The 15553-nt window shown below is 42.9% G+C and overlaps 1 protein-coding gene across 1 annotated transcript in view; it reads right to left on the reverse strand.

Annotated features, from left to right (window-relative positions):
- Positions 1 to 5303: 5303 nt before the first annotated feature.
- Positions 5304 to 15553, reverse strand: part of LOC124789348 (zinc finger protein 628-like) — a 388802-nt gene continuing 378552 nt past the window's right edge. Inside the window, exon 5 of the mRNA XM_047256677.1 lies at positions 5304 to 8322. Within this exon, the coding sequence (XP_047112633.1) occupies positions 8187 to 8322 (136 nt within the window). The 3' untranslated portion in view covers positions 5304 to 8186. The remainder of the gene's footprint in view (positions 8323 to 15553) is intronic.

Consider the following 15553-nt stretch of genomic DNA (forward strand, 5'->3'; position numbering starts at 1 on the left):
GTTTGTAGGAAGCCATACCGTACAGCAAAGCAGCTACAGGATGGGATCATACAACTGAGTGATAGATCCTGGAGCGCAAATATTATCGTCGACTGTGGACGGGACACGGAAATACAGTTTTTGCTACGACTACAGGTATCTAAACGCGCGAAACACTTCGGATGCTTATCCAGTTCCAAACATCACGGAAACTTTGGATACTCTAGGATAGTGTTGGTTGTTGACAACTATGGACCTCAGGAGTGGATACCATCAATTGAAGGTGGCGCCTGAAGTTAGGTCGAAAACAGTGTTTACCGTCCCAGCAGAACTTTTTCATTACAAACGCATGCCATATGGACTAAAGAACGCAACGGCAACTTTCCAGCGACTGTTAGATGGGGTTCTGAGAGGATTAAAGCCAAAAACTTGTCCAGTCTATCTCGATGACATAACTGTCTGTTCAAAACATTTACCGGAGCATGAGAGACGTTTCGAGGATATCTTTAGTAGACTATGAAAGGCACGTTTGACTTTAAGTGTGGACAAATGCCATTTTGTGCAAAATCAGATAAAGAAGTTCTTATTTTGTTCAACCGGTTCCCGTCAGATCACAGAAGTAAAGCACTGTGGGGCCTGGCTAGCACTTGGATAGATCACTGTCCAGGTCTACCGAATGCTGTTGGCAAGCGGGGTGCACGCGGCCCTCGTGAAGCCAATTGAGGAGCTACTTGACTGAGAAGCAGTGGCAGCGGCCACGAAACCTGACAGTGGCCGGGAGGGCGCTATGCTGATCGCATGCCCCTGAGTATCCGCATCGGGTGACGCCTAAGGGTTGAGGCCTTTTCGGACGGTGTTCCTTTTTTTAAGTCCCTTCGTATTTATTCGTAGCGATACGTTGCGAAACAACATGAAATAGAACGATCACACAAAGCGTCAGTTGTAGGGAAGGTGAATTGCCGACTCCGGTTAAATTACACACTTCTTGGAAAATGTAATGCACCAATAAAGAAGATCGTATGCAGAACTCTTGTGCAATCCGCTCTTGAGTAATGCTCAAGTGTTAAGGGGCCTCAATAGGTCGGATCAAAGTAAGACATCGAATTAGTTCTAAAGCGCATTGCCAGATTTGTTACCCATCGAGTCAAATAGTAGGAGAGTGTTTGATATTCCATGATTTTTCGGGTGTGCATCCTGGATAGTATTATTCCTAGTTCCAACGTTTCGAATGATTTGAAGGTGAGCCACTGGCAGGATTTAAACAACTTTAGGGAATACCGTGGAGTAAACGCACGTGCGACGGAGGTATACTGTTGTTAACAACAGTGTCAGTTACTGATGTGTCGATAGAAGTGCCAACACAGTGTGGTTTGAGGAGACCGTAATGCACGCTATAAGCTCACGCAGGATGGCGTGAGGTCTGAAACAGGATACGTAATGAATGCTATAAAGAAAAGTACGTAGCTCCTGGAATACTTAACTTTAATCCACCCTTGTGGTACATCGCTCTTGACGATACAAGTGAGAATCTTTAGATACAAGCTATGTAAGGCTAATGGCGCCTTGCTAGGTCGTAGCCATTGACGTAGCTGAAGGCTATTCTAACTATCTGCTCTGCAAATGAGCGAGGCTTCGTCAGTGTGCATCGCTAGCTACGTCGTCCGTACAACTGGGGCGAGTGCTAGTACGTCTCTCTAGACCTGCCGTGTGGTGGCGCTCGGTCTGCTGTCACTGAAAGTGGCGACACGCGGGTCCGACTTGTACTAATGGACCGCGGCCGATTTAAAGCTACCACCTAGCAAGTGTGGTGTCTGGCGGTGACACCACAGTTACTATGCGGATAGTATATCGTGTCAGTCGGCCGCGGCTGTAAACAAATCAGATCTAAGGTTGCCCTAGGGGATAGGAGCAGTGCGAAGAAATAAGCCCTGCCTCCCTCTCGAAGGGCTGTCATCCTATGTCCGCGTTCTGTGCTTCTACGAGAGCAGATTGTGGTGAGCGTCGCTTTCAAATCCCTTTATGCACCAGGATTAGTCTCTTCATTCATAAAAAAAGAAAAAAATGCAATACACAACACAAAGCTCACTGGAATACACGAAGCGTCTGGTAGTGGCTACGGCGCAAATGTTTGCTGCGTTGGCAGTGGTGGTAGTTCAGGCCCGACCTCTACCGGTATCTTACGCAACTACAGTTCAAAACACTCCCCATCCAAAACTGCCACGATATAGTGCCCGCATAATACTAATACAACATTAATAGTCTAAGAGTGAAGCTTAGCAAGTGCAGAGACAGGAAATCCACAGTATTTACGAATTATGCAGTTGACTATTATGGATGGCAGACGTTGCAATGTCAGGTAGTGAAGACTCAGAACAATAGCTTCCCTGAGAAGGGAGCCTTCAAATGAGGTGTTCCTACCACCCGTAGATCTGGAATCACTCGTCAGGTTTGAGCAGGTTGTAGGCCCTATGCTAATTCTATTTCCACTGCTTCCTTCGCCACTGAATCCTAAAGGATGAAGCTTTCGCCTGTATCTTGACTTTCTCGTAATCCACGGAATGGTTAGTGGAAATACAGTGGTTAGCCATGCAGGGGACTCTTGGAGACGGGAGTGCTGCTGGTGTTCGATGCACCGTTCCTGTACAGTGCGTATTGTTTTTCCTATATACTTTTTACCACACTCATAAGGAATTTCGCAACACGTGAGGCAATACTAACCTTACGACTTATCTTAGAAGAAAGATTAAGAAAAGGCAAACCTACGTTTCTAGCATTTGTAGACTTAGAGAAAGCTTTTGACAATGTTAACTGGAATACTCTCTTTCAAATTCTGAAGGTGGCAGGGGTAAAATACAGCGAGCGAAAGGCTATTTACAATTTGTACGGAAACCAGATGGCAGTTATAAGAGTCGAGGGGCATGAAAGGGAAGCAGTGGTTGGGAAAGGAGTGAGACAGGGTTGTAGCCTCTCCCCGATGTTCAATCTGTATATTGAGCAAGCAGTAAAGGAAACAAAAGAAAAATTCGGAGTAGGTATTAAAATTCATGGAGAAGAAGTAAAAACTTTGAGGTTCGCCGATGACATTGTAATTCTGTCAGAGACAGCAAAGGACTTGGAAGAGATGTTGAACGGAATGGACAGTGTCTTGAAAGGAGGATATAAGATGAACATCAACAAAAGCAAAACGAGGATAATGGAATGTAGTCGAACTAAGTCGGGTGATGCTGAGGGAATTAGATTAGGAAATGACACACTTGAAGTAGTAAAGGAGTTTTGCTATTTAGGGAGTAAAATAACTGATGATGGTCGAAGTAGAGAGGATATAAAATGTAGACTGGCAATGGCAAGGAAATCGTTTCTGAAGAAGAGAAATTTGTTAACATCTAGTGTAGATTTAAGTGTCAGGAAGTCGTTTCTGAAAGTAATTGTATGGAGTGTAGCCATGTATGGAAGTGAAACATGGACGATAACTAGTTTGGACAAGAAGAGAATAGAAGCTTTCGAAATGTGGTGCTACAAAAGAATGCTGAAGACTAGATGGGTAGACCACATAACTAATGAGGAGGTATTGAATAGGATTGGGGAGAAGAGAAGTTTGTGGCACAACTGGACTAGAAGAAGGGATCGGTTGTTAGGACATGTTTTGAGGCATCAAGGGATCACAAATTTAGCATTGGAGGGCAGCGTGGAGGGTAAAAATCGTAGAGGGAGACCAAGAGATGAATACACTAAGCAGATTCAGAAGGATGTAGGTTGCAGTAGGTACTGGGAGATGAAGAAGCTTGCACAGGATAGAGTAGCATGGAGAGCTGCATCAAACCAGTCTCAGGACTGAAGACCACAACAACAACAACAACAAGGAATTTCGTATATACCCACCTCCCGTAAAAGAGATCATCTTTCACAGATTTCAGCAGAGCTGCAGTCTTGGCCAGTGTGAGGAAGATCAGATTCCCTGTATGTTTTTTCATCATTCTGTCAATTTTTGAAGAAATATTTCCTACATACGGTTGGAAGTCCGTCTGCTTTACTTCACTTTCTTCTTGCTCTTCCTTTGGTTGGTCTGGCGTTTTCAGATGGTTCAAATGGCTCTGAGCACTATGGGACTTAACTTCTGAGGTCATCAGTCCGCTAGAACTTAGAACTACTTAAACCTAACTAAGCTAATGACATCACACACATCCATAGGCAGGATTCGAACCTGCGACCGTAGCAGTCGCGCGGTTCCAGACTGTAGCGCCTAGAACCGCTCGGCCACCCTGCCGGCCTGACGTTTTCGCTTACAGACCTATGTTAATTTCTTGTTTTATATATCCATTTCTACTGTATATCTCTTCCAAGTGTGCTAGTTCACCATGTAGGTTGTCAGTGTCGGACACCACATAAGCCTTATGTACTAAAGTTTTAAGTACACACATAGTTTGCGAAGGATGGTGGCAGCTAGACATCTGCTAGTATAAGTCGATACGGGTGGACTTAGGCACACGCAATGCCCTAAAAATCAGGTCTCCTTATGTCGAACTAATACATCCAAAAATGGCAGACAGCCACTCATTTCCCTTTCCATCGTAAATTTCATACTTTCATGAATGGAGTCAAGATACTCAAGGAATGCCATCAATGTGTCTTCGACATACCTCCAGAATACCGTTGGTTTTAAAACGTCAGACCAGAGCACTTTTTCTTCAAAATCCGCCAAAATTAGCTACCATGGGTGAAGCTACCATCGGTGAGTCTGTTCAAAATGTTACTTATCAAACAAAAAGTAAACAGAGATTAGTGTATGCTTAAATAATGCGGTTATTTTTCCCTCAGACGTGTTGCTTTCTTGGCAGACAATGAGCGTACTTAAAATATAAAAATTCCGTGTATTTAAATGTTAATTCTTGGAAGATTGTATGAAATTCTTTTCGCGAAACTTTGTTGAGTAAATCTGGGGAACTAACATTTGCAGAACTGTCCTAATGCGTCGACGCACATCGCGCGCCCTGGTCGTAAAGACAAGACGAAAGAGGTTTGGGCTCTGTCAGAGGAATACAAACAATCATTTCTCCCTCACTCCGTTTGTGGGTGGAGCAGTAAAGTGAGTAAATAGCGTTATTCACCATACACTGTACAGTGACCTGCGTAGTGTGTGTGTTTAGGTGTAGATAGATCTGCATTATGGTGAGATATTCGAAAAATACCTTCTAACAAATTCCCCGAAAAAAATTTCGAAAATCAGATACTTATATTCTCAAAATCTTATTATATTACTAAATTTTAACAACAGTTCATAGGAACGATTAGTCACGGGAAAGGAAATCATTATTTTAGACGTTTAGTCATTGTATTTAAACATTTTATTCACAAAATTCTACATTTCATAGCAATGAATAACGAGGAACATGAAAGACACAATATTTAAAGGTTCAACTGTTACAAAATAGGTCGTTATGTTATTTTCAATTGGACTGTGGTGCACGTCGGCTAGCTGGTGATATACGTACGACGGCAAGTAACAGGGATCATGGTGTACATTGCTGTTGAACTGGAATGTCTTCTCGGTGGAAGCTGAAAGGTCACTGTTTCTTCCAGCGCTGGAACATTTCTGAGAAACAGCTTTAGACAGGAGGCAGTGTTATAAAGGCTGAAGCGCAGTTGTTTGTAGCTGTCAACTCAAGTGACGACTTCAGGGAATCTTTGTAGTAAATGCGTTCCTATGAGCAGCCCGCATGTAGCATATTCTATTATGAATGAAAGACATTACAAAGTCCGCGATAGAATATATATTGTATGGATTTCTGCCCGGATGCTGGTTAGCTACAACAGGGAAATTGAGAACAACGTCAAAAATCCATTCTTTCGCAGGTAGCATCAAGGGTAATAACTTGTGTTTACTTTAAAAGCAGAGTTTATAAACACTAGCGACATTTACAACTATGTGCAATTCTGAAGATGTCAAAACGACGTACATTTCGAAACTGAGTCTGAGTTGTCCTTCGATATTCAAAAACGAACTTAACGCCCTCTGTATGAACACTTTTCTCAAGGCTGTGCGTTATAAAACAAACCTGTTTACCGCTACCTCATAACCACATTTACTATTGTAAATTCAAACACACATTCGAATGACCAATATATTTCGAAAGACATTCAGATATATATGTAACACTTCTACGTTTTGATACATGGAAATCAAACATCTGCTGTTTCATACCCAATTCATACGCAATGGGTAGCTGCTGCTTGTGTGAATCGAGGTAGTAAAACAACGAAGGTCAATAGTATGGGCACATCCATTAATGAAATGGAAGCTCTAACCTGACTTATTACAAGCGACACGAATTGTTGACTGATGGCACGTTGTCGCGTTTCCATTCTAACTGACGCCTCCATTTTTACACACAATAAAAGAAAAACGAGACTTTCTGGCAGTGAGCATAAATAAAATCTCTGCTCTGAATATCTTCTGATGTAGCTCGAATTATCTTCTGATTTTCATGGATAGTAGATCGACAGCGTACACTAAGCCCACAACTGATTGCCTTCAGCCTAGTCTCTGACACGTAACGTAAAATTACCGAACATTTCAGTCAGACTTCGATTTCGCGTAACGTAGTGCTGCCAAGACCTTAATTTTTCTTGTAATTTTCTGATTCATTTAATTCCAGACATACTAAATACACTTACTCGTATTAGTATCTCTGAGTCATCCGAATTTTCGCGCTCTATTCTCAGTTTCGAGTACGCGCCAAATAATAGTAACGTTTATTGGAAAACGGGAGGTCGCACAATTCATAGTGACATAACAGGTTTCGTAGAGGACTGCTTCATTTAAATGACCCATCACATCTGATATATGGTGGTTTTCGTAGGTAATTTTGCATCATTTTGATCGAACCACACATCAGAGTGACTGTGTTATTGCAGACTATGCAGAGTATAGAACTAACTCGGCACACACAAGTGAATGCAAGTAAAAGTCTATATTTTAATAATAAAGAATTAATATAGCCATATAAAATCATTTATTACCTCCAGCACATTCATCACTGGAAGTTTTTAACGCCATATCAACCTTTACGCACAGTGAATGACTTACATCAACAAAATTATTATTACAATTTTTGTAATGGGGAAAAGTAATTGGTTTTAAATGTCACCAATACCAATGTCTTTTTCTGGCAAATCCAATGTGAATAAACAATTATAAATGGCGATTCCAAACCAAATTAACTGGTATTCTGCGAAGGACATCATTTAAAATCCTTAATTGCGTATTTTTGGCGTTCCACCAACAAATCTGTTGGAATGGCTTTTTACACCTAACTAATCACGTAAATGGCGCAGTCTTTAAATAAAACCGCTTCTGAGAGAAGTGACGGAAATTGCTGATCTCTTGTATCAGTGTCAGTCAGTGCCGAGGCTCCGTGATATTTCTTATAAATTTGTGACTGGAAAGATGTTAGCCACGTTGACTTGAGAAGCAGGGTTTTTATTTTTTATTGGAAACATGTAACTGAGTGTTTCTTTTTTTAAAACCAATAAGCAATAACTGTTGTATAGTCGGCCTGAGACTTTCCACCTTAGACTGCACAGTCGATCAGAAATAAGTATTTTTAATGAATGTGAAAATGGTTATACCACCACTTGATGCGTTATCCAGACATATTTCGACATAAAAAGTGTTGCCACTGGCCAAGAATGTCACAACCTCAAAACGACGACTAGATCAGACGTCGAAATATTCTGCACGCAGAATGGAGTCATCAATAGGGCAAGGAACCCCGAAAATAAACCATCACAAATCCCGCTAACCACAGAAATCACACGAGTTTCCCGTTTTCTGGTGCAGATCAAAACAACGATTTCAGTTGCGAAAAAAGAAGAAATTTACAGAGCCAGTCCCTTGCAATGAAGCTTATTTAATATCCACAATATTTTCATTGCGGGGCTTCACGTCTCCTTTTTTACGAAGACAGGCTGGATTTGAAATATCGCTGTCATAAAACTAATACACGCTGCTGTCGGCTGTAGTGCTCGACTGATTATGTTGCTGTTTCTGTTTCGTACTGACTGACTGACGGATTTCCTCGTGTGTTAACGAAGAAAATAAAGCAATGGATTGTCTTTCACTGCACATACTCTGACGACCTGCGTCGTGACTTGGGGACTTCGCATTACGACGTCACTCCCACGATGAGGTTGTCCGCAGCATGGTGACGTCACCGCTGGTCAGCTGGTTCGTCCGTATCGCTGTCTTCCACTTTAATGTTGCTGCTCGTTTGTGTCTCACTGCTCGATGCCGTGCCAGGACGCTCCGCGTTGTCGATTGTCGTAAGGACCCTCGCAACGCCACTCCTGCATACATAGAAGGTAAATAAAAAAACGTTAGACATATGCTAATGTTGGTAGCGTTCTGTTACATAATTCAATAAGGAATTAAAAAATATACATAGTTTACAACAGGACACTCTTGACCTTAAAAAAAAATGGCTCCAAGCACTATGGGACTTAACATCGAAGGTCATCAGTCCCCTAGACTTAGAACTACTTAAACCTAACTAACCTAAGAACATCACATACATCCATGCCCGAGGCCGAATTCGAACCTGCGACTGGAGCAGCAGCGCAGTTCTGGACTGAACCGCCTAAAACCGCTCGGTCACACCGGCCGGCCTGCTAATGGGGAAATGCATTGAGGTAAGCGACATTGACAAAGGATAGATTATTGTTACGCAAAGGCTGTCAATAAGTATCTGGAAAACGGCGGAGCTTCCCAATGGCGATATCATCTTTCATGGCCGTGCGGTTAGAGGCGCCTCCCGCCGGAGGTTTGGGTCCTCCCTGGGGCATAGGTGTGCGTGTTGTTCTTAGTATAAGTTAGTTTAAGTTAGTTTACGTAATGTGTAAGTCTAGGGTCTGATGACCTCAGCAGTTTGGGCCCTTAGGAATTCACATCACTCACTCACTCACACAAACACACACACACACACACACACACACACACACCACACACACACACACACAATGATCTGTGCATAGACATCTAATGCAATATACCTCCACAAAGCAACCAACAAACTAACGGATCTCTGATACGCAGAATCAGTGATGTATTTCGTTCCAGAGGCGTACAAAAATGCTATTAAGCAGGTGATCATAAAGTTTTGGTTCATCGATGGAAATAATCGCGTTAAATGTGATTGTAAGTTTATCGTATGCTACATTCCTTTGTTTACAAATATCATACGCTATTTTCAAAGATTCCGTCTGTGTCGCGTCGTTGCCTCTGGTTTGAATGCATTGCCCAAAGCCGATGAGTGGGTCCAGACACTACAGTTTATCCCATCCACGGAACCTTCACAATGACAATTTTACTGACAAATTACACTACTGGCCATAAAAATTGCTATAACATGAAGATGACGTGCTACAGACGCGAAATTTAACAGACAGGAAGAAGATGCTTCGATATACAAATGATTAGCGGTTCAGGGCATTCACACAAGGTTGGCGCCGGTGGAGGCACCTACAACGTGCTGACATGAGGAAAGTTTCCTACCGATTTCACATACACAAACAGCAGTTGACCGGCGTTGCCTGGTGAAACGTTGTTGTGATGCCTCGTGTAAGGAGGAGAAATGCGTACCATCACGTTTCCGACTTTCATAACGGTCGGATTGTAGCCTATCGCGATTGTGGTTTATAGTATCGCTACATTACTGCACGCGTTGGTCGAGATCCAATGACTGTTAGCACATTATGGAATCGGTGGGTTCGGGAGGGTAATACGGAACGCCGTGCTGGATCCCAACGGCCTCGTGTCACTAGCAGTCGAGATGACAGGCATCTTACCAGCATGGCAGTAACGGATCGTGCAGCCACGTCTCGATCCCTGAGTCAACAGATGGGGATGTTTGCAAGACAACAACCATCTGCACGAACAGTTCGACGACGTTTGCAGCAGCATGGACAATCAGTTCGGAGACCATGGCTGCGGTTACCCTTCACGCTACATCACAGACAGGAGCGCCTGCGATGGTGTGCTCAACGACGAACCTGGGTGCACGAATGGCAAAACGACATTTTTTCTGATGAATCCAGGTTCTGTTTACAGCATCAAGATGGTCGCATCCGTGTTTGGCGACATCGCGGTGAACACACATTGGAAGCGTGTATTCGTCATCGCCATACTGGCGTATCACCCGGCGTGATGGTATGGGATGCCATTGGTTACACCTCTTGGTCACCTCTTGTTCGCACTGACGGCACTTTGAACAGTGGACGTTACATTTCAGATGTGTTACGACCCGTGGCTCCACCCTTCATTCGATCCCTGCGAAACCCTACATTTGAGCAGGATAATGCACGACCGCATGTTGCAGGTCCGGTACGGGCTTTTCTGGATACAGAATATGTTCGACTGCTTCCCTGGCCAGCACATTCTCCAGATCTCTCACCAATTGCAAACATCTGGTCAACGGTGGCCTAGTAACTGGATCGTCACAATACGCCAGTCACTACTCTGATGAACTGTGGTGTCATGTTGAAGCTGCATGGGCAGCTGTACCTGTACACGCCACCCAAGCTCTGTTTGACTCAATGCCCAGTGGTTTCAAGGCCATTATTGCGGCCAGAGGTGGTTGTTCTGGGTAGTCGTTTCTCAGGAGCTATGCACCCAAACTGCGTGAAAATGTAATCACATGTCAGTTCTAGTATAATATATTTGTCCAATGAATACCCGTTTACCATCTGCATTTCTTCTTGGTGTAGCAATTTTAATGGCAAGTAGCGTATTATCGCGGACAGTGGAGAGGTACGAATATGACAAGCCAATTGGGGTATCAATCGAAGCGTTGTATAATTAACAGTGAGCTGCCGCATGTTCTGCCGAGTTGTTGCCTCCATTTTCTGCACAGTATTTCTTCGACCGATCCAGCCATCTTCTTCAGGTGTTGCGAGTTTTGCTGATATGTGTACTAGTTGCCTCGACTGCCAACCATACTGTGAATTACTGTTGGCCTCAGGCCGCTATTTATAGCCGAGTTTGATCCCTGATGCCTACAACGCCCTTTGATTCTCTTTAGTTTTTGAGAACCCGCACTGATATTCTGTGTACCGTCATCTAATTCTTGTGGATGTGATGGTCGGCGAGATTTTATATAAATTGAGTGCCAGCGTTATTTAAGCAGAAATCTCCGTCCCTGTTTATTAGGTTTTTCTGACATCTTCTTTTCCTCGAGCGTCGTCTCAACCTCTTTCTCAAGAATTCTTGATTTTGATTGCATCGCCCATTCAGTTTGATGATCTGAGAACCCATTTCTTCGGAACACTATTCGTAGGTGTTGTAATTCTTCGGCGAGGTTCGCTTGGTTGAAAGTGTTCGAACTCTATAGACTAAGGTCTTTAGCACTGAAGTTCCTTGTGGCGCATAGTGATGGCTCGAAGCGAAGACACAGAGGTAAGTGTGCATAGGTTTTCTATATGAACCGTGGCCTAGGGACCCGTCCGTTATTCTCTTGACTAACACGTCGAGGAAGATATTTGGTTCTCTTTTTAAAGTCCCATCGTGAGTTTTATGTCACAATTGATGGTGTTTAAATGTTCCAGGGACTGTTGAACATGTTCCGCTCCATTATTATCAAATTGAACGGGTAATGCAATCTTTTACGGCGTAAAGTCAAGCATTGGCACGCTAGTCGGAACCAATAGAGAAGAGATGGCTGTGAGAAGTCAGCCAATCGTACGTTGACCGGACCTCCTTCCGGGACCATTGCGATAGCAGTGCCCCTGTGTGAAGAGGACATAAGTGCCGCGACCGACTGGCAGCGCCCAGTTGAATAACAACCTCAAGACTAGCGACTTGGACAGAAGCATCAGCCGGCCGCGGTGGTCTAGCGGTTCTAGGCACGCAGTCCGGAACCGCGCGACCGCTACGGTCGCAGGTTCGAATCCTGCCTAGGGCATGGATGTGTGTGATGTCCTTAGGTTAGTTAGGTTTAAGTAGTTCTTAGTTCTAGGGGACTGATGACCTCAGATGTTAAGTCCCATAGTGCTCAGAGCCATTTGAACCATTTGAACAGAAGCCTCAACCCTGGTTACTTCGCTTGTACGCTCTATGTAGCACAGACTTGGAATTGTTTATACTGAAGAGGATTGCTTATTTTGTGTGTCACCCTTTGCTTGCGACACTTCTGTGTAATTGTCAAAGTTAAGTATTGTGTCTCTTCTTTTTATAATAAAACTCATTAATACGACTTGTTTGATCTGATTATCTAGGGAACCGAATAGGAAGGATTCCTAGACACCCCATATTTGACGACAAGGCTGGACGTAATACAAACAATATAAAGAACGTCTGAGAAAAAGGTTGAGACTGGTGTGAACGAGGAAGAATAGGTAATGATCGCATTTCTACCTTATGTTCGCCCAATATCCAGAACGATCGGTAGATTACTACAGAAACATGATGCCCAATGTATTTTGCTCTCTTCAAATAAGTTAAAAAGTATTTTTTGTGATGTTAAAGACAATCTAGGTCTCCGAAAGCTGGGTGTGTATTGTATTCTATGCGAATGTGACATTTCTTACTTGGGCTAGACTACAAGAACGGCCGAGTAAAGATCCAAGGAACATCAGCGACGTATTCGACTAAAAGAACCAAGCAAATCAGCTGTGGCCGAGCGCTGCCTCGAATACAGTCATGAATTGAAATACGATGAGAGCAGTATCCTGCTGGAAATGCCAAGTTTCTAAGACAGCATAATTAAGGAGCCTATCAAAATAAAAATTTAATAAACAGGGACGGCGGTTTCAATTTAAATAACGCTTAGAGTCCGCCTCTCAGTTCTATTAACATCTGACCGGTCGTCACGTCCAACACAATTGGAAGATGCTGAAAGAATTTGCTGTGCACGGAATATCAGTGCGAAATTTGAGAAATGAAACAGCGTCATAAGGCGTAGTGGGCGTCAGGAATCGAACTCGGCTATAAATAGTGGCGAGTGACCAACAATAGTTCACAGTCTGGTACACATAGTCGGCGAGTACACATTGCAACAAAACTCGCGACACCTGAAAAAAATGGCTGTGTCGGTCGTGGAAATATTGTGCAGAAAATGGAGACAACAAACACCCGGGAGCTCACTATTAATCAATCGCTCCAAGAAAAGATTAGAGATCACAATGAATTTTTCGTTTAGGCGACATCGTTCGCAAACTTTCAATCACCAACTTTCTCCTCCAAATGCCAAAGTATTCTGTTGACTCCACCCTACATAGGTAGAAATGACCATCGTAATACAGTAAGATAAATCAGAGATCGCACGGAAAGATTTAGGAGTTTATTTTTCGCATGTGCTGTTGAAGAATGGAACGGCAAACAAAGAGTCTGAAAGTGGTTGTGTGCACTCTCTGGCAAAATATTCAGTATGTATCGCATATTCAAGATACGGAGGGAGCTGCTGAAACTTGGAAAGAGAGACGGAAGACGAACAGAGATCTACCTGAAACGGCCATGAAGACCTGACCAAACAAATGCCATGGTACGAACTATCGAAGTAGGTTTTGGTGCCGCCTGAATAGGATGCGAAAACGCGACACCAGAATTAGGTCTATCCTACACACATATGGCACTGTCTATAGTCCTGCAGAGCAACAGGGTAGATGTCGGAATGCATCGTCCAACAGAACTCAAAGAGAAAAGTCTCTACGAAGTCGGGTGACGCCCAGCAAGCTACAGCGAAGCTGATAACTGGACATCGAATGTTGATATATAGGGCCTCCCAGAACTGTTGCGATAAACTGCGAGGGGTTGTAGAGGGTATCTTGAGAATAAATGCCCATTTCCTGGACTGTCATCCAACGACGATTCAAAGCCGTGAAGTTATAGGTGCCGGCACATGACACTGGGCCACCCCTTCGGCAGCAAACGTGATTTTGTAAGCTGATGGACCGGATGTGGAACGTCATGTAATGTTTGCTATTCAGTGATTGCGACTGACTGCCATGCTCGGCAGTGGAGAAGATGTAGACAAGCCTTGTCTACTCTGAACGGGATGTTCCGTTGCATTGGTGGATGACGGTTTCGGAAATGGGTTTCTGTAAGCAGCTTATTTTTCTCCTGTGTACCGAAATACATTGGGGAATTTAGAAGGTTTTAAGAGGAAAATAAACTGTGGATGGAAACACATGCCTGAAACCACCATCCACTGAGGTAACAGAGCATCGCATTCATAGGAGACAATGCTCGTCTACACAGCAGCTAGCTCCACCCTCTCCTCTGGCGATCGTGGCAATCAGTCGCGATCATTGAATAACGAAAAACGTTACGAGACGCTCCGCCTACAGTCTGTCAGCAACAACAGTCACGTTTGCTGCCGAAGGGATGGCCTAATTGCAGGCGCCAGAGGCTATAACTTTGGCGCACTGTAGTGTCGTTAGTTGACGTTTTTGGACACGGATTCCTACCCTGGATTTGTTCCTCAAGACACCCTCTACAGCTCCTCGAAGTTTGTCGCAATATGTTTGGTACAACATGTAGACCTGTGAATGAGGAATTCTGTATCTTTCGTAGTTTTCTGATTTGTATTAGATTTTATTCTCTCAGATTTGTTATTTGTAATTTTTCCTCGTAAAATTTGTGATTTGTAACTTGTTTCCTTTTTTATCAGTAATTTGTAACTTTTAGATCTTAGTATGTAATACGACTAATAATAACTGAGCACTTCAGATTGTTTCAAATGGATATCTTACTGATTGTCTCCTAATTTGTGGCAAACTCACTGTATTTACACACTCCAGTTAGTAACAAAATTTATGCACCTGGAAAAGCAGTACTCGGCTGATTCAGAATCTCACTGCTGTAATGATGCAACTGGAGTTAATAGGAAAACCTGCTTGACCTTTATAGATTTACAAAAAGCATTTGACATGGTTAATTGGAAATTGTTATTCCGAACAATGAAAGAAATAAATCTTGATTGGAGGGACAGAAGATTAATCTGGAATATGTATAAAAGGCAGGAAGCAGAGATAGAAATGAATGGTGTGAAGAAGAAAGCAAAAGTAAGGAGGGGAGTAAGGCAAGGATGCCCATTATCACCATATTTGTTCAACTTCTTAATTGAAAAAACCATTGAAAAATCGAAAAGAATAACCAAAGGAATTAAAATTAACTGGGAACAAATACACTGTATCCGTTTTGCAGATGATATAGTAGTACTTGCTGACTCAGTAAAGGAAATGGAGTTTATGTTGCTAAAATTTGCCAAAATCCTAAGAGAATTCAATCTAAAAATAAATAAGAAGAAAACAAAAACTATGGTAGTAGGGAAGACAAAAGAAAATGGTTAAGTTAATATTAAACTAGAAGATGATGTTCTAGAGCAGGTTGAGAACTTCTGTTATTTGGGGAGCACAATCACTGACGACAATAAATGTATCACAGACATAAGGAGAAGAATAGCCTTGGCAAAGGGGCCTTTCCAAAACAAAAGAAATTTACTAACATACAATCAAATAAGCCTAGAAAGTAGGAATAAGTTTGCCAAAACTTTTGTCTGGAAGTGTCTTAACAGACGGATGTGAA

This window comes from Schistocerca piceifrons, chromosome 1 (genome assembly GCF_021461385.2).
Source record: "Schistocerca piceifrons isolate TAMUIC-IGC-003096 chromosome 1, iqSchPice1.1, whole genome shotgun sequence".
Classification (NCBI taxonomy): Eukaryota; Metazoa; Arthropoda; class Insecta; order Orthoptera; family Acrididae; genus Schistocerca; species Schistocerca piceifrons.